This window comes from Kogia breviceps, chromosome X (assembly GCF_026419965.1).
Source record: "Kogia breviceps isolate mKogBre1 chromosome X, mKogBre1 haplotype 1, whole genome shotgun sequence".
In the NCBI taxonomy this organism is placed as follows: domain Eukaryota; kingdom Metazoa; phylum Chordata; class Mammalia; order Artiodactyla; family Physeteridae; genus Kogia; species Kogia breviceps.
This window is the reverse complement of record NC_081330.1, coordinates 19546771-19571690: the sequence shown is the minus strand read 5'-3', so window position 1 is coordinate 19571690 and position 24920 is coordinate 19546771. Positions and strand designations below refer to the sequence as shown.

Here is a 24920-nt window from a genome sequence, read left to right as displayed (position 1 = left end):
GATCACGGACAGACGCAGGAAGCTCTGCCTGGTTCCCAACAGCGCAGCACCCTCCCGCTAAGCTCACCCACCTGGGCCGCGAGGGAACCCGGGGGGCCAGGAGGACATACGCTGGCGCGCCAGAGAGCTGAGGGGTGGGTGGGGTAAGCAAAGCGCCGTCCGCTAACAAGCTCCTATCTCCAGTCTCCCGGTTCCCAGCGGAACCCTCCCGCAGTGGCTCCAGTTTCTCTCACGCCTCGGGGCGGGCCGGAAGTGACGCACCTTGTCGCGCGTGATTGGCGGAAGCAGAAATTGCTTTGCGGCCGGCACGGAAATTGCTTTCCTTTCGGCTTCCGCTCCTGGCCCATGTGAGATACATGCTGGTGAGATGAGCTCGAGTCGGACTGCGGAGAGGTGAGGGGTAGCGGACGGGAAGAGGGGTCTGGGTTTCGTTGCGGGTCGGGTTCCCGGGCTTTTGAAAAATGGAGGCCGCCTTTTAGCTGGCGTCGCTTGTTCCCCTCCCAAGACTTCGCCATTAGTTACTATTTCCATGATCCGTCCTTTAAAGCCCTTTTAATTTAATTTAATTCGCTCCCTCCACTCCCTGGCTTTTTAGTCTCATCCCTGTTGGTCCTGATGCGGCCTGTCCCTCTCCAGCTAAGTTAACGTGTTGCACTTTCCTCATCACGTGACTCCTTTTTCTGCCGCTGCTGGGGAGCATTTCAACCCTCCGTGCAGACAGTGACTGCGTTATAAACTCCTCTTATCTTGGAAACCTTTGCTCGTTGGAGTCATCCACGACATTTTCTGTGACGTTTCATGCCTCCCACCGGGGGAACTAAATATAATCTGTTTAGTAATGGGTACCTAGTAGAGTTTGACATATACCGTTAGATAATGGTAGACTCTATAATTTGTTTCTGGGTACCAGTCTCCTAAGTTAAGCACCTACTTTGCCGAGCAAGCTGCAGCTGCTTTCTTCCAATTCCCCGTTTCCCTATTCCTGAGAACAAATGATCAAAATGTCACTTTTAAGTAAGCTTGCAACTTTACAGGTATCTTCCATGTGGAGGATTTAGAAATGTTGATTGTGATATTGCCTTGCCTCAAGGGCTAGCAACAGCGTCTTCTGCTACCTTACCTAGGGTCTGACATTTTTACAGCCTACCAGAGGTCAGTGGGAAATGGAGTGCCAATCAGTCACTGAAGAGTGTTAGATCTTTTTCATTTTCATGCAGTTCTGTATGGGTATTACTAACCAGTGCTCACCTCTTGCAGGTGATGCCTGCCTTATGCAGTCTAAATTTTATGTCTTGACAAATTTCCAAAGATGCTCACACTGCTTGGTTTGCACCTCTTCCAGGGGATAGGACTATTCTGTACTAAGAACTGAGGTTATGTTTTAGAGATCATTTCAATATAAGAAAAATTGTTTCAAGTGATAATACTTCTCTTTTATCTTCTTTAGCAGCCTTCTGGCTTTAAACCAACAGGAAGAACTAGAGGATTTGCCAAGAGAGTACCCCTTGAGCACCAGTGAAGATGAGGTGGGTGACACCCACTAAGCCACCTTCTCCATTTTCCCTTCTGCCTCAAAATTAGGGTAGATGCCACATTTCCTGGAAAGAAAAGGGGTGACAACATTGTTTATACTTGCTCAGGTCTCACAAATAAATTAGTTACAGGTTTCCACCACTACCCAAATTAGAGTGTTCCTACGAAACCTTTCATAAGCTAAAATGGCATAAAGCAAAGAAGCTATTACCTTAGGACACGTCTTGCTAATGGAAACACAAAATAAATCAAGATAAAGCATAGATGCTCATAGACAGTTCAAAGCTATGGCAGCTTGATGCTGAGATGCTAAGTGTAGTTTCCAGGGAAGGGGCTTGGTGGTGCCACTCTGAGTATGTGCTGCCTCTATAGCAACTCACTGCAAAACAAATGCTAGACGCTATTTTCACTTCGGATTTTGTTCAGTTAGCAAAAACAGATACTAATGTAGGTCTTTTGTGAAAGCGAAGTGGCGTAAAGCAAAGCATACTTTCAAAAAGCAGAGGATACCTGTATTTAGTGTTTCATGTATATGATATTGTATTAAGTGCTATGGGAATTCCAAGATCGTATATAAGATACACTGTCCTCAGGTTGCTTAAGTTGAATATATAAGACCAAAACACGTGGTATTATATGATTTCCCAAGTTTGGATTTCCATAGAGGGTTATTTGATTATCCGACTGAAATATACATATGCATAATTAAGCTGGGTCTCCAACAGCTGCTGTAGGAATTCCAGCTCTTTATTCTCTTGACAAAACTACTTAAATTGGTTTTTTTTATGTCAGTTTCTGTGTCAGATCACACTATATATTCTATACAGAAACATTCTCATGGCACTTTTCTTCTCAAAACAAGTTAAGACAGAGGCATGGCATTAGCTTCTGGTTACTAAGGCTCTATGTTCCTTACCATGAGGAAGTTTGGCTTATTGAAGCATTTCTTTCCATTTGTGCTGGAATGCCTGCATGCCAGACCTCATCTGATTCACCAGTTCTCCACTGACCAAAAGAATGAGAGATTTTACATGGGCCTTAATTGCCATACTGTCTTTTCTCTCCCCTCATCATTCTGATGGTATTTCCTTTTCTGTTTCCAGGGGGACAGTGATGGAGAAAGAAAGCATCAAAAGCTTCTGGAAGCAATCAGTTCACTTGATGGAAAGAATAGGTAACATTCCCTTCAATTTGGACAGGTTATAACTAGCTGATTCCATGAGACTTATCTGCAGGTAACATTTATTGAGTGCCTAAGACAATGAAGATACAGTTGTCAGAGCATGTACTTTGGAGACTGAGCATGTACTTTGGAGACTGTAGGCAAGTTTTTTATCCTCTCTGCATGTCAGTTTCTTCAACTAGAAAATAAGATTGACATGTCCCAAAGTCACTCAGCTCATAAGTGACAGATCTAGTATTCAAATCCAGCTATGTTTGAATTCAAGTCCAATACCTCTTTCACTATGCCTACCTTGCATTGCCTTTTGTTTTTGAGGGGCTGAGCCTACATTAAGAGATGGTTAGACTACCATGTCCAGGTTAGGAACAGATTTCCTGGTTGCTTTGTGACAAAACCTGATTCTAGAATAGAAATGAAACCAAAGCATTGTTTGAAGAGAGAAGTGTTTGTTCCCCAGCAAAACGTATCCATTCTTTCTGTATTCTGTTTTGCTTAACTTCAGGTGGAAATTGGCTGAGAGATCTGAGGCTAGTCTGAAGGTGTCAGAGTTCAATGTCAGTTCTGAAGGTAAGTTAACCAAAGGAAACTATCTGCATGGAACTTGTGGAGATCCAAAAGCATAATGGTCACTTTCCAGCTGTTTTTGATGTGGTTAATGAATCATACCATAAATACTACCGTGTGAGGGGGTGAAGAAAGGTAGTCAGATGCTCTTGAATTTCTTCCATTTCTAGGAGAAGGCAAAAAGGCCACAGTCAAGGTCTCCCACTGAGCTTGATGAGCTACTTCTAGGATAGAGGGATGTGAATGAAGACAGCTGCCTCTCACGAGCTTAGTCATGTCCCTGATTTTATTTTTATTTCAGTTCTCACAGTGCATTGAGTTCGGACAGGCAGATAATCTCTCCTCTACTTCTGCAGCTCAGAGAAGTCAAGTTACCTCTCAAGGACCTTCACCTAGTACAGTGTTTCTCAAACTTTTTTCTTTATTGCTCCCCTGAGGAGCCTTTTTCGACATTTCTTTTCCTCACTTCCTCCCTCCTCGCCTACTCTGCCACCAGGAATAAGATTTCTTAGATAAGGCTGTACTTTGGAGGGACACAAAACTAGTACAGTCAGCCCTCTGTAACTGTGGGTTCTACATCTGTGGGTTCAACCAATGTGGATTGAAATTTTAAATTTCAAAATATTCCAAAACGCAAAACTTGAGTTTATCCCACATACCAGCTACTATTTATATCGAACTTACTTTGTATTAGGTATTACAAGTAATCTAGAGATGATTTAAAATATATGGGAAGATGTGTATGGGTTCTGTGCAAATATCAATGCTGTGCCATTTTATACAAAGGACTTGAGCATCCTTGGATTTCTGTATTCTGGGTGGGTCCTGGAACCAGTCCCCTGCACATGGATGCCAAGGGATGGCTGTATCTAAGTGGGGTTTTTTTTTGTTTTTTTCTTTTTACCTCTGCCCACCAAAGAACCAGATTTTACCCCTGGGTGGGGGAATGATATCACCCCGATTGAGAATATATGATCTAGTAAATGGCAGTGTTTTAACTTGATTTTAACTTGATAACAAGTCTAGATGCCAAATCTTTTCCACCATATTCACAACTTACGCAGCTTGAATGAGTTAATGTGCTTCTAGTAACCATTAACATAACCTCCCAGAACTGGTAACAATAGATTCTTCCAAGCTTATCCATTCAGCAAATACTTACTGTGCCTCTACCATATATCAGTTTCTGGGACTACGATTAGGAGTAGGTCACAACTTCATGGAGCTTACATTCTAGTGCAGGGAGACAATAAGCGAATTACAACAGGAAGATGCAGTCAAGTGACTTTAAGTGGCTGTTTTCGGTTGGCTGGGCATGAAAAGCCTCTGAAGAGGCAAAATTTAAGCTGAGATCTGAATAACAAGAAAAGTCACCCATGCAAAGACAGGGAGCAGTATTCCAGGCGAGGGGGCAGCTAGTGCAAAGGCGCCAAGGAAGAAACATGTTCAGCATGTTTGAAGAAGAGGAAGAAGGCCAGTGCGGCTGGAGCAGCCTCCATCTGTGGATGACATGAGGTTGGAGAGACAGACAGGGACCAAAGTATAATGGAGAGCCATTGGAGGATTTTCAGCAGGATCGTGGCATGCTATGATTTACATTTTCAAAACACTCTGGCCGCTGTGTGAAGAATGAATTGAAGTGGGGCAAGACTGGAAGCAGAAAGACCAGGAGAAAAGCAAATGACTGTTTTAAATAGTTTTCTGTCTTCCACCTTCCAACACGTTTGGGAATGTAGGAAGGCAGTGGCGTCCTCTGGCTAGTGACTGAAGTAAGAGGACTATTCCTGCTTCCCTGCACACCTGCCTGTCTGCCAGCATTTTCTACTGAGCTCTCTCCCTATGTGATGTTGAGGTTTTGCCTCACTTCTCCGTCTGACCAGAAAGTTTGTCCTTTCTACAGGATCAGGAGAAAAGCTGTTCCTTTCGGATCTGCTTGAGCCTGTTAAAACTTCATCCTCATTGGCTGCCGTGAAAAAGCAGTTGAATAGAGTCAAATCGAAGAAGACTGTGGAGTTACCCCTTCACAGAGAAGAGATTGAGCGGGTGAGTCAAAGAAAAGGTGGTCCATTAAGGGGGAGAAATTGAACTGACAGGGAAAAATAGCGTTAGAAGGGAAGGGGGGATGGCCTGAAAAATGGGAGGAAGGAAAGTTGTGGTTGCCTCACCCTGGAAAAGATTCAAACTAATCTCAGGGGAAGCGTAGTCCTGAGAAGTAAGCAAGAGCTCATCTCTAGCATCCTGATTCTTTCTTAAGCTAAGAAACATGGCCTCTTAGTTTCCTGTTGGTCCTTTGAGTTTGGTGCTTAATTTCGTGGCTCGCTCTTTCTGTGTGCTTTGCCTGTTTCAGATCCACAGAGAAGTGGCATTCAACAAAACCTCACAAGTCCTCTCCAAATGGGACCCCGTTGTTCAGAAGAACCGGCACGCAGAGCAGCTGGTTTTTCCCCTGAGCAAGCAGCAGTCCGTCTTTGCTCCCATCGAACATGTGGTCAGTGGCTGGAAGGTAAGTGCAACGCGAGGATAGCACACCTTGGGAGGTGAGGTTGCTCCATGTGGACGTTGCAGAGCCTGCAGTTGGTCTTGTTGGACACGTTAAGCCGAAACGGCAGCCGCAGTCAGTTTAGTTGAGTGGTCAGAAAGCGAGGGGGCAGGGGAGCAAGATTTGTAGCCAGCTGCCGTAGCTCTGTCGTCACCCTTCCTCAGGTTGGATTGTCCACTGCACGGTTATTTGCATGTTTTTGTGTGACCACATCTGATTGCCAATAGAGCAGGAACATAATGATGTTTTCTTTTTCACACACTGGATTTTTTTTAAAAGCTTTTAAAGCCAACATTCTGACCTTGGGACGATCAGGAACCTGGCAGCAATAATGATGCCTTAGGAGGGATATACGAGCAGCAGAACCGAAGTTTGCTTGAAAAGGATGCCACATTAAAACATAGCAGATTGCTGGTAATGATGAGATGTTTAGCAAGTAGCTCATTATAGCTGAGCTGCAGAAAATAAAAAAAGATATTTTAGGGCTTCCCTGGTGGCACGGTGGTTGCGAGTCTGCCTGCCAATGCAGGGGACATGGGTTCGTGCCCCGGTCCGGGAAGATCCCACATGCCGCGGAGCGGCTGGGCCCGTGAGCCATGGCCGCTGAGCCTGCGTGCCCGGAGCCTGTGCTCCGCAACGGGAGAGACCACAACAGTGAGAGGCCCACGTACTGAAAAAATATATATATATTTTTTAGAGCTGGGTTTCCCAAACAATGATCTCTGGCAGGTGTTTCATCTGTCTGAAGTAAAAGGACAATTGTGAGTATGGTGGTGTAAGGTTGCTAGCTCTTTTTTATTATGAGGTTATTCTTTCCACTTCAATGGTGTTGAAATAGCTTTTCCTTTATAAAATGATGGTGGTAGTAAGTGATGGGGTTGGAGGTGGAACGGTAGTTATGCCATTAGTAAAATTAAAAGTTAGTAATCCTGTGTCGGTCCCTAAAGTTTCATTTTTAGTCTGAACAACTTCAGAACAGCTAGCCTTTCTTTTCTGATACACCATTGGTTATGCAGTCTATAACGTGTTCTGTCTTTAGTAGAAAAATAGTTCAAAACATCAGCGCCCAAACCATGGATAGATGGCTTCTCTGCTTTCTATAAATCCAAAAATGGTGTCCTAAGTGTCAGGAAGTTGAGATAATTAAAGATCATCAAAGTAAACATGGCTTGCCGCCATAGCTAGAAAGTGAGCAAGTCATTGCTTATTACGGGGATAAGCTCTGTTTCGGATACTGTTGTTGAAATCACCACCATTCTCTTTCTAGGATGCTTCCTTTTCCACATGAAAAAGAGATCAGGTTTAAAGTGTGGCTGCAGGATGGAAGGGAGACTTTAGGGGAAAAGACTTAAGAGCTAATACAATTTGCAGGATTCAAAAATAAGTATAGAAAATACATAGAGAAAAGTCTGACCCCACCCTTGTCCCCCATCTGCTCATTTTTACCTCCATACTCACCCAGAGGTCACCACTTTTTGTATACGTTTTTTGTTAACTTAAGAGTTTTATGGATATATTTATGCTTACCTCATTTTTTTAATCAAAAAAGTAGTAGTACTACTACACACTGTTCTGCACCTTGCTTTTTCCAAATGCTGGTATGATCTTAGAGATGGCAGGTCAATGCCGAGTTGGTCATTAAAGATGAGATGGGGGGGGTGCACTGAGAAAGGCACAGCCTCTGATCTCCAGGAACTCCCTGTGTGAGACAGAGTGGGGCCCAAATGCTGTACACAAACCTGCTGTACCATTCATTCTAAGGTTCATCTTTGAGAAATTATACCAACATGGCACAGAGAAGTCAGGGGGTCCTTTGTGGCTGGCAGTGCCTTAGAGGGCAAAGCCCAAGGACTAGCAATATACTAGTATTTCTGGAGATTAAGAATCCAAAATGTCTGCACTTGTAGCTTTGGTCCAGCTTCCTAAAATTCCGTTTGACTCTAGCTGAGAAGAATTAAAGGGGATAATGTGTGAGAAAGCATTTGTAAACTGTAAAGTGCTAGAAATGATGTAAGGTAACTTCCCACCACTCCCTTCTTCCCTCCACTGGCAGCCGACACTAGCATTTCCCAAAGTGTTCTCCTCAAAACCTTGCTTTCTCAGTATGCCCTGGGAGTGGGACTGGGTGGGGGGTTTGGTAGGGTTCCGTTGCTAGAAAGTGCCACGTGCCCCTACTGGAGATTGGCGGTCCACAGTGCATGCTAGACTTTTTTTAAAAAAATTATTTATTTATTTATTATATTTTTGGCTGTTGTGTGTCTTTGCAAGATGCGCACGAGCTTTCTCTAGTTGTGGCAAGCGGGGGCTACTCTTCGTTGCAGTGCTTGGGCTTCTCATTGTGGTGGCTTCTCATTGTGGAGCACCGGCTCTAGGCGCGCAGGCTTCACTAGTTGTGGCACGCGGGCTCACTAGTTGTGGCTCGTGGACTCTAGAGCACATGCTCAGTAGTTGTGGCACATGGGCTTAGTTGCTCCGTGGCATGTGGGATCTTCCCGGGCCAGGGCTCGAACCCATGTCCCCTGCACTGGCAGGCAGATTCATAACCACTGCGCCACCAGGGAAGCCCCTACGCTAGCCTTTTAAAGGCTATGAAAAGATAGTAAAGAAACCCCTATGACTAACTCTAACCCAGGTAGGACAGACTGATTTTATTAAAAATCGAACGCAGTGGAGGGCTTCCCTGGTGGTGCAGTGGTTGAGAGTCTGCCTTTCTATGCAGGAAACACGGGTTCATGCCCCGATCCGGGAGGATCCCACATGCTGCGGAGCGGCTGGGCCCGTGAGCCATGGCCGCTGAGCCTGTGCGTCCGGAGCCTGTGCTCCGCAGCGGGAGAGGCCACAGCAGTGAGAGGCTCACGTACTACAAAAAAAAAAAAAAATCGAACGCATTGAATTTTAAACTTTTAAAAAATGAAGTAAATCTTGTCAGCTGCTGAGGAACATGCTTTGGGAAGAGCTGGTCTCCATTCTCTCGCCTTCTTCCCCTAGTGCCTTCCTGAAACTTCTCAGAAGGTGTTAGCAAGGGGCCTCCCAATAGGCAGATCCCAAGTCCTCTGCATCTTCAGCCTATTTGACACTATTAACACATCATGTGGTTAAAACTTTTCCCTTGGCTTCTGTGATGTAGTCCTGCTGTTGTTTTCTTGTCTGTTTGTTTTGCTTTTTATCTGACTCTTCTTAGTCCTTTTTATTCTTGCTCTGTAAACATGGTACAGATCACTCTCAACTCCTTCTGAGTTCCAGGCCCATGTTCCATATGACTAGCAGGCCTCACCTGGCTCTCCCCTGTGCACCTAAACTTCTCAACAACAAAGAAAGCCTGGAATTTTCCTTCCCCAGACCCTGAAACTCTGTACCACGACCTTCATGCTATAACTCAGTCAATGGCATAACTCCTTTTCCCCTCAACTACCAGCATCCCCAGCTCATGCAGGGGGTCTAGTCCTGTAATTCTGTCTCTGTAATAACTCTCACATCCCTGGTTCCTCTCCTCATTTTCATTTGACACCTTTCATAGAACCCCTTACACAATCACCAGGATTTTCTCTCCAAAACACAAAACCGATGATCTCTTTCCTGCTTAAAATCCTTCAAAAGGCTCTCCACTTACAGAATAAGCCAGAAGTGCCTGGCATCTTAGCTACACTGGACAGTTCATTGTTCCCTGACATACCTTTGCTTTCTCTAGGTCTGTTTTTGCTTATACTCATCTCTCCATTTGGCTTTTTCCCCCTCCTTGTAGAATTGTGCTTATACCTCAAAGCCTAATTCAAAAAGTCTTCCTTCCCCGAGCCTGCCCCACCTCCTAATCAGAATTAATTGTTCCTTCCTCTGTGATTACTCCTGTGGACTAATATTTAACCCATTATGTTGTTAATGGTGCATATGTCTCTTTCCTCTGAAAGGTTATGAGCTCTATGAGGACAGGAACTATCTTAATTGTGTATTCCTAGCACCCTGCACAAGTACCTGGAACGTAGGTACTTGTAGCTGCAATCAATAAGTGTTTGTAAATTGAATTGAGTTGGAGGGAGATTACAACATTGTAATATAAATCACTTTGTAGCCTGTGATTGATTACACTTCAAATACTAAAAATGGAAGAACATGCACCTTTACTATTCAGTAGAATAGGTTTATGGTTAGATAAATAGTGCCGTGTAACGTGTGATGATGTGTGTTTATGCATTTGTCCACATACTTGTAAGTTTTAACACTGACCATGATGTATATGGCCGTTGAAGAAAACCACATAAAATACGTGCATGAGATTTGAAACTGGCTCTTGCCCCAGGCTGTCTTTGTGCCTTGCCAAAGTAGACCATGACACGATCAGCCTGATTATTTTAGCCATCCTGACAATATCAGTCAAGCAGCAAATGGGGTCTTTTGTTGACATGTAAAGTCACTGGTTCACAGTCCATTCATTTCATCCGTATAGACACCACCTAGTATGCGAAGTTAACTGGCAACTGAGGAGTTGGAGCCAAAGTTAGAAACTGATGAGAGTTAAATTTGAACTGTCAGGAAGCAGGCTAATTACCTGAAGGTCTTATTGTTAAAGGCAGTGTCTTTTTGTGCTCATCTTAAGACCTAACCTCCCCTTTTCTCTAGAAATATTCTTGAAAGGAGGCTGATATGGATCTGAGGTCTCTAACTTTATGTTAAGAGTGTTGTGCTTCAAATATACATAACAATACAGGGACCGTTCTGTTTTGCAACTCTGAAGACTGACAATTTGGTACTGCTGTTCCTCTCTCCTGCCAGCATTAGCCTTAAGGGCATCCTGCTTTGATTCTTAAGAGAATGGTATTGTTTTACATATATTGGTAATCTGAACACAGAGTGATCCCCACCCCACCCACCCACCCCCCCGTAATATTAGAGAGTAGCCTCGGAGTCCCCTTGCTGAAGCTGTCTTAAATCAGAATAAAAGTTAAGGCTTTATCTACACAGCCGAACAGCGAGCCTGGAACCCCCTTCTCTTGCTGTAACAGTCAATCCTATCCAGTTCGTGATTCCAATTATAATGTCATAGAGTAGATGGCCATAGAATTGTAAAGAGGGAGACTCTAGGAGCATGATTTAAGACTTAGAGTGTTCTGTTACCTCCTTAAGGCAAGAACTCCCCTGGAGCAGGAGATTTTTAATCTCCTCCATAAGAACAAGCAGCCGGTGACAGACCCTTTACTGACTCCCATGGAAAAGGCCTCTCTCAAAGCCATGAGCCTGGAAGAGGTAAGTGTGCTAGGCCCTTTGATCCACCCAGGCATGCTCTCTTTCTCCCAGCGTTTGCCATTAAGCCCAGGGGTCACTGTAAATGTCATTCGTTATAGGTGAAGATGCGCCGAGCAGAGCTTCAGAGGGCCCGGGCCCTGCAGTCCTACTATGAGGCCAGGGCTCGAAGAGAGAAGAAAATCAAAAGCAAAAAGTAAGGAGGGGGCTTCCCTGGTGGCACAGTGGTTGAGAATCCGCCTGCCGATGCAGGGGACACGGGTTCGTGCCCCGGTCCGGGAAGATCCCACATGCCGCGGAGCGGCTGGGCCCGTGAGCCATGGCCGCTGAGCCTGCGCGTCCGGAGCGTGTGCTCCGCAACGGGAGAGGCCACAACAGTGAGAGGCCCGCGTACCACAAAAAAAAAAAAAAAAAAAAGTAAGGAGGCCCCTGTGTACCACCGGCCTTGGGTTCCATGGAAGAAAGTGACGAGGAAGAATCTCAAGTCCTTAGGAGAGAACCTTGCCCGTGGCGGCTGGGGTCATGTAGGAGAGGTCCCAAAGAGTAGTGTCTAGCCTCTTTCTTTTTCAAACCAACCTCAGAGAGTTTTGCCTCCTTCGGTAGTACCTGCTCCTGTGGCTTTGGCTTTCTGTCTTGGTTTTGCTAAAAAGAGGACTGTTCAATTACTTTCTCTCCCTTCCAGGGCATCACAGAGTGGGTCTGCCGAATGAGCTCTTGAGTTCTACAGCTGTGGACGCCAGTAGGGCTTCCTTCCTGCCTTTTTGCCTCTTTGGATCCTATTCTGCTCTTCCCTTGCGTTTTAGAAGCAGAGGGGACTCTTTACTCTGCAGAGGTCTGCCCTGGGGCCTGCAGGGACTGAGAGTCCCGCAGGGCCTCACAGGTCTCGAGCCAGCTCCGTACAGTCAGCTAGCTCTGTGATGTCTGTTCCATTCGCCCACATAGGGGAACGCCTTATGTGGCAGGGCACTCGTGTGTGGCGCCAGTGGTTCAGCTAAATCTCTTCCCCCGTACCTCTCTCATCCTATAGGTATCACAAACTTCTGAAGAAAGGAAAGGCCAAGCAAGCCCTAAAAGAGTTCGAGAAGCTGCGGAAGGTCAGTCCTGCTGCAGCATTGGAAGAACTGGAAAAACTCGAAAAGGCCAGAATGATGGTGAGGCTGCCTCTGGCCCCCAACCCTTGAACCAGCTTTCCCCGGAAAGCAATAAGGATCTCACTCTGCCCTTTCTTTCCAGGAGCGAATGAGCCTTAAGCACCAGAACAGTGGGAAATGGGCAAAGTCAAAGGCAATTATGGCCAAGTATGACCTGGAGGTAAGAGACCATTAGGGTGAGAGACCATCCAGGCTCGCTGTTCAGCTGTGTAGATAAAGCCTTAAGTTTTATTCTGGTTTAAGACAACTTCAGCAAGGGGACTCCGAGGCTACTCTCTAGTATTACCGGGGGGATCACTGTGTGTTCAGATTACCAATATATGTAAAACAATACCATTCTCTTAAGAATCAAAGATGGAATTGGAGGAAAGAAAGGAAAATCCATAAGGATGCTAGCAGAAGCAGATTTGGGAAAGAGCCATGAGGATGCTTAGAAAACCAGGACTCTAAAAAGGCATCAGAAAATCTCTAAGGCAGAGAGGAAAATGACCAAGGAACAAGATGGAAAGGGAGAGATGAAAGGGAAACAGCATTGAAGGCAAGTCCAGTTAAAGGGGAGAGGAGTTGTGTGGGTTTTTTTTTAAAACCTTGTTTCACATGTTGATTCCTTGAGGACAAAAAATTTGTCTTCCGTTTTATTCCATAGCTGTTAACACAGTGGTGTATGTGTAGTTTGAACAGTAGGTACCAGTAAGAAATACTTAAGTCAAATTGAGAGGAGGCAGCTCTAAGAAATGGACCGGGGAAGGTGTTACTGTGGTCACTAATGACAAGGTGCTTGTGTTGTGACCCTTTCCTCCAGGCTCGCCAGGCTATGCAGGAACAATTGGCCAGGAACAAAGAGCTGATGCAGAAGATCCAGGTGGCCTCTGAGAGTGCGGAAGAGGAGGGAGGTGCAGAGGAAGAGGGTGAACCCTTTGTCCCTGACGTGGTGAATGAGGTACAGGTGAAGGCAGATGGACCGAACCCCTGGATGTTCAGGAATCACTCCAGTGACACAAAAGAGGCTGAGGTCCAGGGGGACCCTGAAGAACTTGCAGAGCCTGCAGCCCAGGAGGCTCCTGAAAGTGAGGAAGAAGGACCGGTGGTGGCGGAAGAAATTCTGCTGAAAGAATTTGAGGAAAGGCGATCACTTAGACAAAAGTCTGGGTTCAACCAGATCGCCAATTTGGTGGGCAGCCAAGAAACAAAAGGTGAGCAGTGGTGGGCCAGAGGGGGTCAGTGCCCAGTGCTGGTGCTCTTGGCAGACTGAGAGCAAAGCTGGGTCCGCCCACCTGTGTCACAGTGACTAGGCTCTAGGCACTTTCAAGAGAGTGCCCTGGGTCCCTGAAGAGAAAACAGATTTGTAATGACCATTTTCCTTCAAAGGCATCTGCATGGCTCTAGAGTGTGTGTTCAGTCTTCAGAAAGACAGAAGTACACCATCCTTGAAGGAAGGGCAGGAGTTAACATCACTGGTACCCACAAGCCAGCGAGAAGTGCATGTGGTGGACTGGCAAATCTGAAAGTCGTTCACACCCACAGACACAGAGGCGTATTTTGAGGCATTATGAAATGTCTTCAAATCATTGCTGCAGTTTTCTGTCCGTAATGCTGGTTGATATGTTGATATGGGGTGTGATTTTCTTGATAGGAATGAATGACTCCACAAGTTACAGGGTAAATCAGAATTGTTATGCCATGCTCAGACTCGATTTGCATGTTATATATTAATTAGCAGCCTTAGCACCCTTAAGGCAGGTCAGAGTTCCCATTCTGGGGACAAAGCAGGGCGTTATAAAGCCTGCTTAGGAAACTAACTGCCTTCAGAAATCACCTGGATCTGGACAGATTCTTGGGTCCGATTATATTTCCTAGAGGAATAATGAATGCATTTACACGACAGCAAGAATCTTTTTCAGTGGCAAAAAAAAAAGGGGGGGGGGTTTTAGAGCTGTCATTTAGAATGTATTGGAGGACCTTTACTTAGGGTTTTCAGCTAAAGACTTCTGGGATTAATAATTGCAAGCAGTACTTCCCTGGTAGTGCAGTGGTTGAGAGTCCACCTGCCGATGCAGTGGATACAAGTTTGTGCCCCGATCGGAAGATCCCGCATGCCATGGAGCGGTTGGGCCCGTGAGCCACGGCCACTGAGCCTGCGCGTCCGGAGCCTGTGCTCCGCAATGGGAGAGGCCACAACAGTGAGAGGGCCGCGTACCGCAAAAATAATAATAATAATAATAATAATAATAATAATAATAATAATAATAATTGCAAGCAGTCGCTTCCAAGAGGATTGTAGAAAGCAGCACCGCAGGCCGAGATGGTTCCTCCCAAGTCCCTTCAAAAGCTGCCCGTCTAGTGAAATGTGTAGAACAGTTGGTTGTGGCGTGAAAGGTGGATTTGGATTTCCTTGGATGATAAATAGAATGATCCCAAACCTTTGGGAAAATAGTATCCTAAAACGGTGGGGAGGCATGGACTCCAAACAAAATGAGCAAGGAAAGTTGGTCCTTGAAAATAAACATGCATGTCCTCAGGCCAGATCTCAGTAGCTTCTTCCAATGGCTTCAAGCCAGAGCTAGAGAGCAGGATGAACTTGGGAATGGAGGCAACTTGAGTCAATGCAAAGGACAGTTTAGAAGCATGTCATGGCTGTGTTTCCCTCAGGGCTCTCAGAGACTAGCAGTATTTGCTCAGATGATGCTCATGGCTGGAAAATGCGAGCTACTTCACTCTGCCACAGCAGATTGTGAAATGCTGCTTTAAGATAAAACAATGCTGGATACAGTTTTTACAAGTAGGAAATTACAGTGTAAATTACAAATTGGAAATCACAATTTTTTAGCAATTACAAATAATAAATGACAATGAAGTTGAATTTAGAGGCCACTGGCTGAAACAGCTCTTTTAATACAAATTTGGAATTTGGGGTGATCTTTCCAAGCAGAGTTTACTCTACGGGGAAATTAAGCCACAGCTCCAGTTATACAGTGAGTCAGTCATTGGCAAAGCTGGGAATAGGACCCGGACATCTGCTTCCCAACATGCTGCTTTTAACTCCTAAACTCCATTGTCCGCGACTTGACAGGTAATGATTAGTGAACTCGCCGGGAGATCCAGCGAATGGCATCTTCTCTTACCCATTTGTCCTCGTTAGCATGTCTCCCATGGTGCCCAGCGCCCAGCGAGAGGTCGGTAGACGCTTGTTGACAAGGCAGCTCCCACCCTACTTTTCCGACAGCTTTCATTTCTTCCCCCAGATCTTAGCAGCCAGGAGGTGCTGTCTGAATTGAGGGCACTGTCTCAGAAACTCAACAGGGAGAACCATCAGTCCAGGAAGCAAGAACTGAGTTCAACGAGGACAGTTCTGGCGGTCCAGAGAGAGGAACCTGCCGGGGAGGAAGAGGAGCCTCTGTTGCTGCAGAGGCCGGAGAGGGCACGGACTCTGGACGAACTGGAGGAGCTGGGCAAAGAAGGATGTTTTCAAAACAAGGAGCTTCCCAGAGCTGCGGTAGAAGGGCAGCAGTTGGAGAGGAACCCAAGTAATCATCTTGGTGTCCCCAAGGAGAAGAAAAGGAAGGAGCAAATGATTGATCTCCAGAACCTCCTGACCACAAAATCTCCTTCCATGAAGTCCTTGGCAGTTCCCACGACAGTAGAGGAGTTGGTGAGCAGAGCCAGGGTCATGGCCATTGGGGGGTGTCAGACCTGGTGTGGAAGGTGTCCTTCCTGCGCGAGGAATAGAATCAGTGAAGTTTTGTGCTGAGGGCACGTGGTGGCAGTTAAGAGGTCTGGAATAGTATGGCCCCGGCTGGTCCCAGTGACAGTTTAGTAGATGCAAATTTGTGAGTGCCACTGAGACTCCCTCACCTTAAATTCTGAGCCACCGAATCCTCCCTGGGGTGACTCTAAAGCCCTCAGAGGAAAGAGGGAGTCACTCAAAGCTCTGACCAGATGCCAGGCAGGACAACTCAAAGGTGAGTCAGTGAGCTGTTGACAATATTTTGCTCTACTCAGTGGGATCTCGAATGATCTGGGGGGGCTCCCCGATTAAGGCACTGAAACTGCTCAAATGAGGAGCCCTGGTGCCTGTCTTTTCAGAGATATAAGCTGGAGGACTTCCACATTCTGGCCAGGCCCGCTTGGAGCTCCCCCTCCTAACACAGGCTGTTCCTTCCTCTACCCTGCAATTTCCTTATTGAAAGTTTAAAATTGTGTCATATGATAATGAGCTAGGGATATTTACCCTAGAGAGAAGATTGGAGCTTGATTGGCTGCCGATGGGCTTGTAGTGCAAGACCATCACTGTTCCGCACTTCCCCCTAGGGGGCGCTAAAATGTCACGACCCAGCATTTGAGCGGTCTTGCCACGAACCTCGGCTCAGGAGGCAAGCTGTAGCTGTTGTTCATTTCTTCCCAGGAAGATGAAGAGAGAGATCAAAGGCAGATGATAAAGGAAGCTTTTGCTGGGGATGATGTCATCAGAGACTTCTTGAAAGAGAAGAGGGAAGCTGTGGAGGCGAGTAAGCCGAAGGACGTGGACCTGACTCTGCCTGGCTGGGGCGAGTGGGGTGGTGTGGGCCTGAAGCCCAGTGCCAAGAAGAGACGCCGGTAAGAACAGGGAAGAAAACCTGTCAGAAGGGCACCAAGTTCTCCCACTTCACCCTCGTGCATCCTCTCTGCCCTTTTGACTAAGTCCTTAATGCTCTTAGTCAGACGTCCTGCTGTTCTGCTTTCCAGGTTTCTCATTAAAGCCCCTGAGGGTCCTCCAAGGAAAGACAAGAATTTGCCAAATGTGATTCTCAATGAGAAGCGGAACATCCATGCAGTGGCTCATCAGGTGAGGGATAGAGAGCTCTTTAGCAGCCTCCCCTTTGCTGCCTGGCTCTCCTGCTTGGGAGGAGCGTTCTGGTGCTCTGTGGTCAAGAGGGATGTGTGATCTTGGCCACAGAGTTGGATCTATTTTTGTTTTCACTGGCTCTGAGATGAATAATTCCAAATTGACTCTGCTGTTTCAATTACTGGCTGGGAAAGTTAAAACTTAAAGGATAATCTTTGCAGCAATGGTGAGGCCCCCAAATCTGCATTTTCAGCTAGTACCCCCAGATAATGCTGATGCAAATGGGTCTCACCAAACTAAGAATTGCTATTCTGCAGGCTTGTGTTTATAGTCCAAGTAATGTTCAGAGGCTATAGGTTTAAGCTGCATCTTAAGAAAAATGAAGACCAACTGGTACTTGTTCAGGACAATGAAAAGATTTTAAATTGTGTCATGTGATAATGTGTTAGGGATGTTTACCCAAGAGAGGAGCAGATTGGAGCATGATCGTGGTCTTCAAGTATATTGAAGGCTGTCGTGTGGAAGCCACATAAAGTAGAAGTTAGAGGAAAGGCAGAGTTCAAGGAAAAACTTTCTGCCGGTCAGAAGAGAGAAGGGGTTGCTCTGGGGTTGTGAGCATGTGTTACAGGGATTTGGGAATGAGATTGGACTTGGTGACCTTTATGTTCCCTTCAGTTCTGAAGGTCTGTGGCCCTGTGATCTGTCCCCAGCCAGTTTAATATTGAAATGAGTTGTATTTTTCCTTCTGAAGTGGGGGAGGGCTATTTAATAGGTACAGAAGAGAGGAGAAAATATCATTTCAGTAATACTCTTTTGATCTTATTTTGCTGCATAAATTGAATTGTAATCCCAGTTGAGGATACATAAGCAGAAAATAGGCAATGAACAAGCAGTTATGGGATAAGACGGAGAGAAAAGGGGTGCTTCACCGGGCCCGGATTCTAGGTGAAGGGCAGAGTACAGACCTCAATCAAGATCACCCTTCCCTTCCAGGAATCTTAACTATTTGTTTTTTAATACAGTCACAGTAAATTGACAAATAACTTTCCAAGAATTTCCCTTGATTTTCCTCATCTTTTTAATAAGCTATATACACTTCAGGTCCCAGCATGCAATAGAATAAAGCACTTTGAGCCAAAGGGGGGAAACCCCCCAAGACTGGATATTTTGTGCAGGTGTTTTTTTCTTTTCTTTTGCTCTGGGTGACATGCACAGATCTAGCTATCAACCCCACTAAGACCCACCCTTAACCTAAAGAATCTGTGTCCTCTACCACCACCAGGATTGCCCGGCAGTACTCAGCTTCTCTTGAGTGTTCCATTGAGTATCTCTGGAGACTACTGATTGTAACTTACCGTTTTTCTGCTTACATCTTTTTGCTACTCTTTGGCCATTGGGGAGGTGTTTAAAGATTATTTATATGTCTGAAGGTAGCGCTTTGGTGGAGTGGAGAAGAATCCTGGACAAGGAAATGAGACTTGGGAAGAGCATGAAGCTAAGTGTAATAATAGCCTGGTAGAGTTCAGGATTCAGGAGTAAATTTTTGGGTTCCGTAAAACATCAATCCTGTGAATGAAGGGGAGGAAAGGAAGGGATTCAGAGCATGAAGAGGGTAGGAGAGTCACAGAGATACACCAATACTCAGATGTGTCTTGAAGTCACAATGTTGTATAGGGAGACCCACTGGGGGCCAGTAACCCGCAGCTCCTGTAGTGTTCCTATAGCTGCAGGGGCCTTGTTGGGATGGTTTTTCAATCCCTAGATTGTTGCGTAAGCCTGGGGGAAGGGAGGTTCTAATCCAAATTAGGCCCCTCTACTCCCATATGCCATCAAGCAGATTGGCACTCCTAAGGTTGGATGGGGGCATGGGGGTACCTTAGCCTCTCAAAAGCTTCACTCACTGCAGCCATTGTGTAGAACTGTGGCCTATGTGCTAAAACTACCTGACCAGGTGCCATTAGAGTTTACAGGCCTGGCTCATGCCAGGCCTGTAACAATACCCACGTGACAATACCCACGTCACCCTGCCTTCCTCTCTAGGTGCGGATGCTTCCATATCCATTCACACACCATCAGCAATTTGAAAGGACCATTCAGACCCCTATAGGATCTACATGGAACACCCAGAGGGCCTTCCAAACGCTGACTATGCCCAAGATTGTCACCAAGCCAGGCCATGTCATTAAGCCTATAAAAGCAGAGGATGTGGGCTACCGGTCTTCCTCAAGGTCAGACCTCTCTGTCGTACAGAGAAATCCAAAACGACTCTCCGTACGTCACAAAAAACAGCTGAAGAAAAACTCTGTACATTGAGTTGCTGGAGTAGTGACACCTTGGTGCCCGGAACTGGGAGCCCTGACTGCTCCTCCGTATTGGCTCGGTTTTACTCCGAGCTGCAGGATCAGTTCCAAAACTGGCTTAGCACACTGCGGGTGTAGTTAAGCCACATTTTAGAAATAAAGGCGTTTTAAAAATCTATTTAACTCGAGTGTGTTCTGTGTCGTTTCCTGTTTCCTTCAAGTTCGACAAGACAGCTTTGCATGCTCCCCATTGCATTTCTCCAGTCGCACTTGTCAGGGGGCCTCATTTTCTTACCAAGGACCATGCTGTCCTAAATTGGACTGGAGGGAAGTTACCCTAGCCTACAACCTTAAATCCATCATATTGGATATAACGGTAAACAACCAGTTCAAAGAGTCAGGGATAGTAATGAAACACTGTATATTCTTAACCTCTGAACCTAGCAGCAGTATGCACAAATCATTCGATTGGATTCTGCTCGGGGCTGGTCCTAGGATGGTGCTGAGGCTGGGTTCACCTTTAAGTCTAACCACTATGGTTTTCTTTTCATGGGAGCCTCCTGGCTTACACAGGTTGCTGTCTAGAGTAGTCAGCACTTTTACCCTTACTTTACAGATGAGGTAGATGAGCTTTCAGAAGTAAAGCTCTATTCTCTTTACTTCCTAATGCAGGGCCAACTCCTCACCATTGTTTATAGTTTATTCAAGCATTACTTTGCTACATGGCAGTTTACATCCGCTTCTGTGCTCTGAGGAACCTGCCTTTCTCTGGATGACAATATGTATCGAAAGGGCCCCTGCAGCCAAGATTCCTCACAAGGAATTGGAGAAACCCCTCCACTGATTCCGAAAGGACATAGCCACTACTACACTTCACCTCCTGCCTTGGAGACGGGTCCCCCCACTCTTTTTAGACCAAGATGGGGGTTAATTTTTGTGTGTCACAGAACCCTCTGAGAATTTGAAGTTATGAGCCCTCCCCAGAAAAATGCACAAACACCTACACCATTTTACATAGTTTCAGGAGCTTTGCAGACATTTGTAATCCCTGGGCCAGAAGTTCTGTCACTCGACGAATACTCTTTTGCAATGCCCCCCACCAATATGGCTCTCTTTTCTGAGCCCATCACTCTCCAGATCCGTTCCCAAGTGTTTCCACCTCAAAGGTAACTACTCCCAATGCCTTTATTTTAGAGGCTTAAGATTTCAGTTAGTGACTAAGCGGTGGGACCCTAGACGAACTCCGAAGCCAAAAGCCACGCCACACCATAAATGTCTATAAAATTCCCAGTGGCAGCTGTGGGTCCAGACTACCATTGCTCATCCTCTGAAGAACCTGCCCTGTGCTGGGAAGGGAACTGTATATGTTGAGAGGGTTCAGAGCTCAAGGGGTATTTTTAAGTTATCCATTGGTTTGAGATTATCCGTGATCCACTTGCTGGTTGTCACTTTAAGTCAGTAGCCAGTGAGGGGGAATGGTGGACCTCTGTCCACTCCTGCCTCCCTTGAAGAGACCATAACCTTCTCTTTCACTCTTTTGAGCACAAAGCTGCCACCTCCGTCCCAGCCCCCCCCCCCAAATCGAAGCACCCAATCAAGTGCCCCCTGTAAACGGCCAATCCCCGTCTACTTTCTCGGGACCCTCTTCAGCTCCGTGTGCTCCCCGCGGCCCAGAAGTGATGCAAACGACCCCATCCTTCAAAGGGGAGGGCAAGCCAGGCGCTGGAACGTGCTATAAACGACGCCCACTCCCAGCCTTCCAAGCCCCCAAATGGATTCGATTGTTGTTTCGTGGGGCTTTTTTTTTTTTTCTTTTCTTCCTCCGAACCTCCGAAGTGTTCTCCCTTCCCATTGGCCGGAGCTGCCCCTTGACGCCACCCTGGCCTTGCTCGCTGATTGGTCCATTCTGGATGTGCCCAAGCCTTTTTCCCAGGGTGTGGCCCCCCCGCCCCCAACAGGGTTCTGACCCCTGGCTCCTCCCTTCCCCCCCAGCCCCCCTCTCTGTTCCGAATGGTACCGCCCTGGCTCGGCTCCCCCTCGGCCCAGGCCCCTGCCCTTAGGGCCCCCGGACGGGGCGGGGCACGCTGGGGACGGGCAGAGGGCGGTGGTGGCGCCTTCCTGCCGAGCCCGAGGCCGCCCCCGCCACCCTTCTGCAGCCCTTGTAGGTCCCACTTTCCCCTGGGCAGTTTTCGTCCTGCCTTGGTAGCCCCGTCCCGTCTGTGCGGCCCCCTCCGTGGTCTTTCGGTCGTCCCGATCGGCAGCGTTAAATCCCTGCCCTCAGCGCTCCACACACGCCCATCCGCCTCCACCCTCGGGTTCTTGCAGCACTCCCTCTCCCCGCGTCTGCTCACCCTTCCCCTCCCGAGCCCGCCGAAGCCCCGGCCCGCCTTCCTCGCGGACTGTCCATCCCCAGGATCCCCCTCCCTGTGTGTGGCCCTTCCTCCCAGCGGCCTCCCCTTCACGGCTTCCCCTCCCCTCCGTGGCCAGCGTGGTGGAGCACTCCCGGCCCACCCCCCTTTCTCCGTACCCCCGCGCTCCCTTCTTATGTTGTCCCTTCACGTCCCTCTCTAAGTCCCTCCCACACCAGCCCCCCCACACCGTACACACATACCCCTCCCTCCGAGGCGTCCCCCGGCGCCCCTCCCCTACCCCCGCTTGTCTACGCCCCTCCCACCCACCCCGTCCTTTTGTCTCCTCTTTGGTCTCTAAGTCCCCCGCCCCTCCCTCACTCCCGCCCTCGCTCCCCGCGAGCACGCTCTTATCTTCCCCAGGTCCCGGCGCCCCGCCCCCTGGCCGCGCCCCGCCGGCCCCCTCCCTCCCGCGGCCCCATCTCCGCCCTCGGCGCTCCGCCCTCCCCCCCCCCCCCCCGCGGCTCCGGGCCCGCCAGCCCGGCCGACCTCCCTGGTTCCCGGCTCGCTCCTCCCGCCGCCGCTGCCGCCGCTCCCCGACCCACCCTTCCCAGGTCGGCGGCTCGCTCTCCCGCGCAGTCCCCCCGCACAGACACACACGCACTCCCACCCGCCTCGCCCGCTCGCCCGCTCAGGCCCTGCGGCGGCCCGGCCCCGCGAGGCGCGCAGCCTGCCCTCGGGGGAGCCTCGGCGTTCCCCGGCCACCGGCACCTCGTGGGCGGGCGCACGGCCCGGGAGCGCGAACCCGGGCCGGGTCGCCCCCTCCCCCAGCCTGGCCCTCGGCAGCCGCCCGGGACGCAGGCTCCCGTCGGAAGTGTTTGGGGGACGGGCAGGCCACGGCGCCTCCCGAAACCCGGGCCTGGCCGGCGCGCCTTAGGGACACTCTGCGACCCTACCGCATGGAATGACTGTACCCAGAGCTTCCTCCCGGCTCCCGCCCCAAACCTGTGCCACCAGCGCGCAGTGCACAGCAGGGACTAGCGGCTAGCGGGATGGGGTGGGAGGGGGTCTGTCCCGAAAATACCCTGAGGGACCTTAGCTGCGGACCGTGAGGCCCAGAGAGGTGAGGGCCAGTGACACGCCCCGGCCACCCAAGGAGAAAGGGCAATCCCACGCGGATCGCCTCGGCCCCCGCCTCCCAGTCCCGGGCTGCCCACCTCCCGGGCGCAGAGCTACGTTGCCTCTAGCCCTTTGTATCCACCCCACGCTCGTGGAGGACTGGAATTAAACCTCAATCTGGGGTGGCAGGCGCGGCTCAAGTGAACAGAAAACCCAGCCACAGGTCAATGGGCACTTTTTAAAAAAACAAAGTCTGTTCGGTGATGCCCAAATTGACCGCGTTTCCTCGCCTGAACCTCTTCCCCCAAGCCCTCACTCAGTCTTACCTATTTACCCACCAGACTGGAAGCTCTTTGAAGGGGGCCCTGTTTGTCTCTGTGGCTCCCTCAGTGGATCCCTTGTGATTGGCGGACAAGTGGATTTATTTGTTAACTGCCCGCCTTTGGGATCTGTGTCATTATCCTGTGACTTAAGGTTGTAAACTCGGGAGGGCCAGGACCCGGTCGGGATTACTAGCTCGTGCCAGGCACAGCATGATGCCCAAAGGGATGGGCCGTCAATGTTTTTTGAGTCTGATGTAGCTAATTATGCAGGAGGCAGATGCCTACCTCCTCCTGGTCCTCAGAACTCCCAGTTCCAGAGCTGGATGTCCTGAGTAAGGAAGAAAATAAGGAGCTGCCTTAGTTCATTCCCAGTCCCAGGCCGACTTCATAGGGCCAGATCTGGCTGCACTCATCAGAACACACTGGGTGATGTGACTTTCCAGTACTGGGAATGGATTTGCAGGGAGCCATAAACTCCCCACTTTTAACTCCCATCAGTTTGCAACTGGAGCTGGGAGGAAGGAAGTAGCCAGTTTTTTTTTTCTCCCTGTAAAGCAAACTGTCCCATATAAGGATCAAACCTGAAGCTCCTCATCCATTTACCCCAAGGTCAAGCTGAACCCCACTGTGTCAGAGTAAGGAGGCTACAAACAAACTGGACACGATCAACAGCAATCAACCCCAGGGAAAGAGGGACAGTGGAAGTGCTCCTTCCTCCCATTTATGGATGCAAGATTGATCCTGTACTTTGCAGCGGTTTATTTGTAACCTGGTCACTTTTGAGTCAGTCCAGCTCCCTGCCCAACTCACACCCCCACCCCCAGTCAGACAGGTCCTCTCTGTCCTTCCTCAGCCCTCCACTGTCTTTACCCAAGCCAGTCTGCTCTAAATGGACACGGTCAGTGATCCAAGCAGAAACTGAAGCAGTAACAATCGGACAGTGTCAAGAGACTCGGGCAGAGATGCCTCGGAGCGCCCGGCCTCCTCCTCTGCCTTGGCACAGATGTTCTTATTGTCCTGGAAAGAAATACGAAATTCCCTCCCCAAGTGTGGAGGGGGGATGCTCCAGGGCTTAGCCTCCAAGGACAGAGTTGCTAGCCCAGCCCCAGTCTCTCTGCCCCCTAATTATTCAGAATGGGACAGTCACCATCCCTCTTTCCCATCCTAGCCAAGGCTGGTCCCCCGAGCCATTTGTCCCCCTCACTAAGGAGATTAAGGGGAGTGGGGCTGGAGCTACATGAGGAGATTACTAAACTGCTCCGATGTTCTCTTTAGGGACCGTTAGCACATCAAAATACATATTTGGAAAATACAATTAACACGGGGAGAAAAACAGTAAACAGTGTCACTATGCCAGGCTCAACAGTTTTGTTTTGTTTTGTTTAAATGCTAATGGCCTCAAATGGGGAGCAGCATCCATCAGTTAAATAAACAAGCCATTAGACTGAGACTAGAAGTGTCAACACATGACTAATCTACTAATTGGGAGAAGGCATCGCTAGTTACGAGCAAGGCAGCTAAGCATGCTGGAGATTGTGGAGCGGGCTGCTGAAGCACACAGTATGTGGGTTTTGGAGACGATGAGACCTGAGTTTGAATCCTTACCTCTACTAGCTGTTCGCTATGTGGCCTTCAATGAGTCAAGTTGTTTCATCTCTCTGAACTTCTGTTTTCCATTCTGTAAAATGGGGAGCACCTCGGGGCTGTTGTGGGGATGAACTGAGATAATACGAGTCAAGTTCTGAGCCTGCCATGCTGTAAGTGTTCGACGCCTTTTAGCTATTACTGATAATGATAAAGTAC

The 24920-nt window shown here is 48.2% G+C and overlaps 1 protein-coding gene across 2 annotated transcripts; it reads left to right on the top strand.

The window, feature by feature from the left end:
- The first annotated feature begins 257 nt into the window (after positions 1-257).
- On the top strand, positions 258-19505 carry UTP14A (UTP14A small subunit processome component). Of its 2 annotated transcripts, none has more exons than XM_059050943.2 (15): positions 258-393; positions 1448-1526; positions 2637-2707; positions 3219-3283; positions 5181-5323; positions 5628-5783; positions 10938-11057; positions 11156-11250; positions 12082-12205; positions 12288-12365; positions 13008-13398; positions 15448-15854; positions 16608-16798; positions 16928-17027; positions 19068-19505. In XM_059050943.2, the coding sequence occupies exons 1-15, from the start codon at positions 368-370 to the stop codon at positions 19338-19340; spliced, it is 2319 nt and encodes a 772-aa protein (XP_058906926.1). In that variant the 5' UTR covers positions 258-367; the 3' UTR covers positions 19341-19505. The 2 variants fall into 2 exon arrangements, with proteins under 2 accessions (XP_058906926.1, XP_058906927.1); XM_059050944.2 differs by having other exon boundaries at positions 281-393; positions 1451-1526.
- Positions 19506-24920: the final 5415 nt, after the last annotated feature.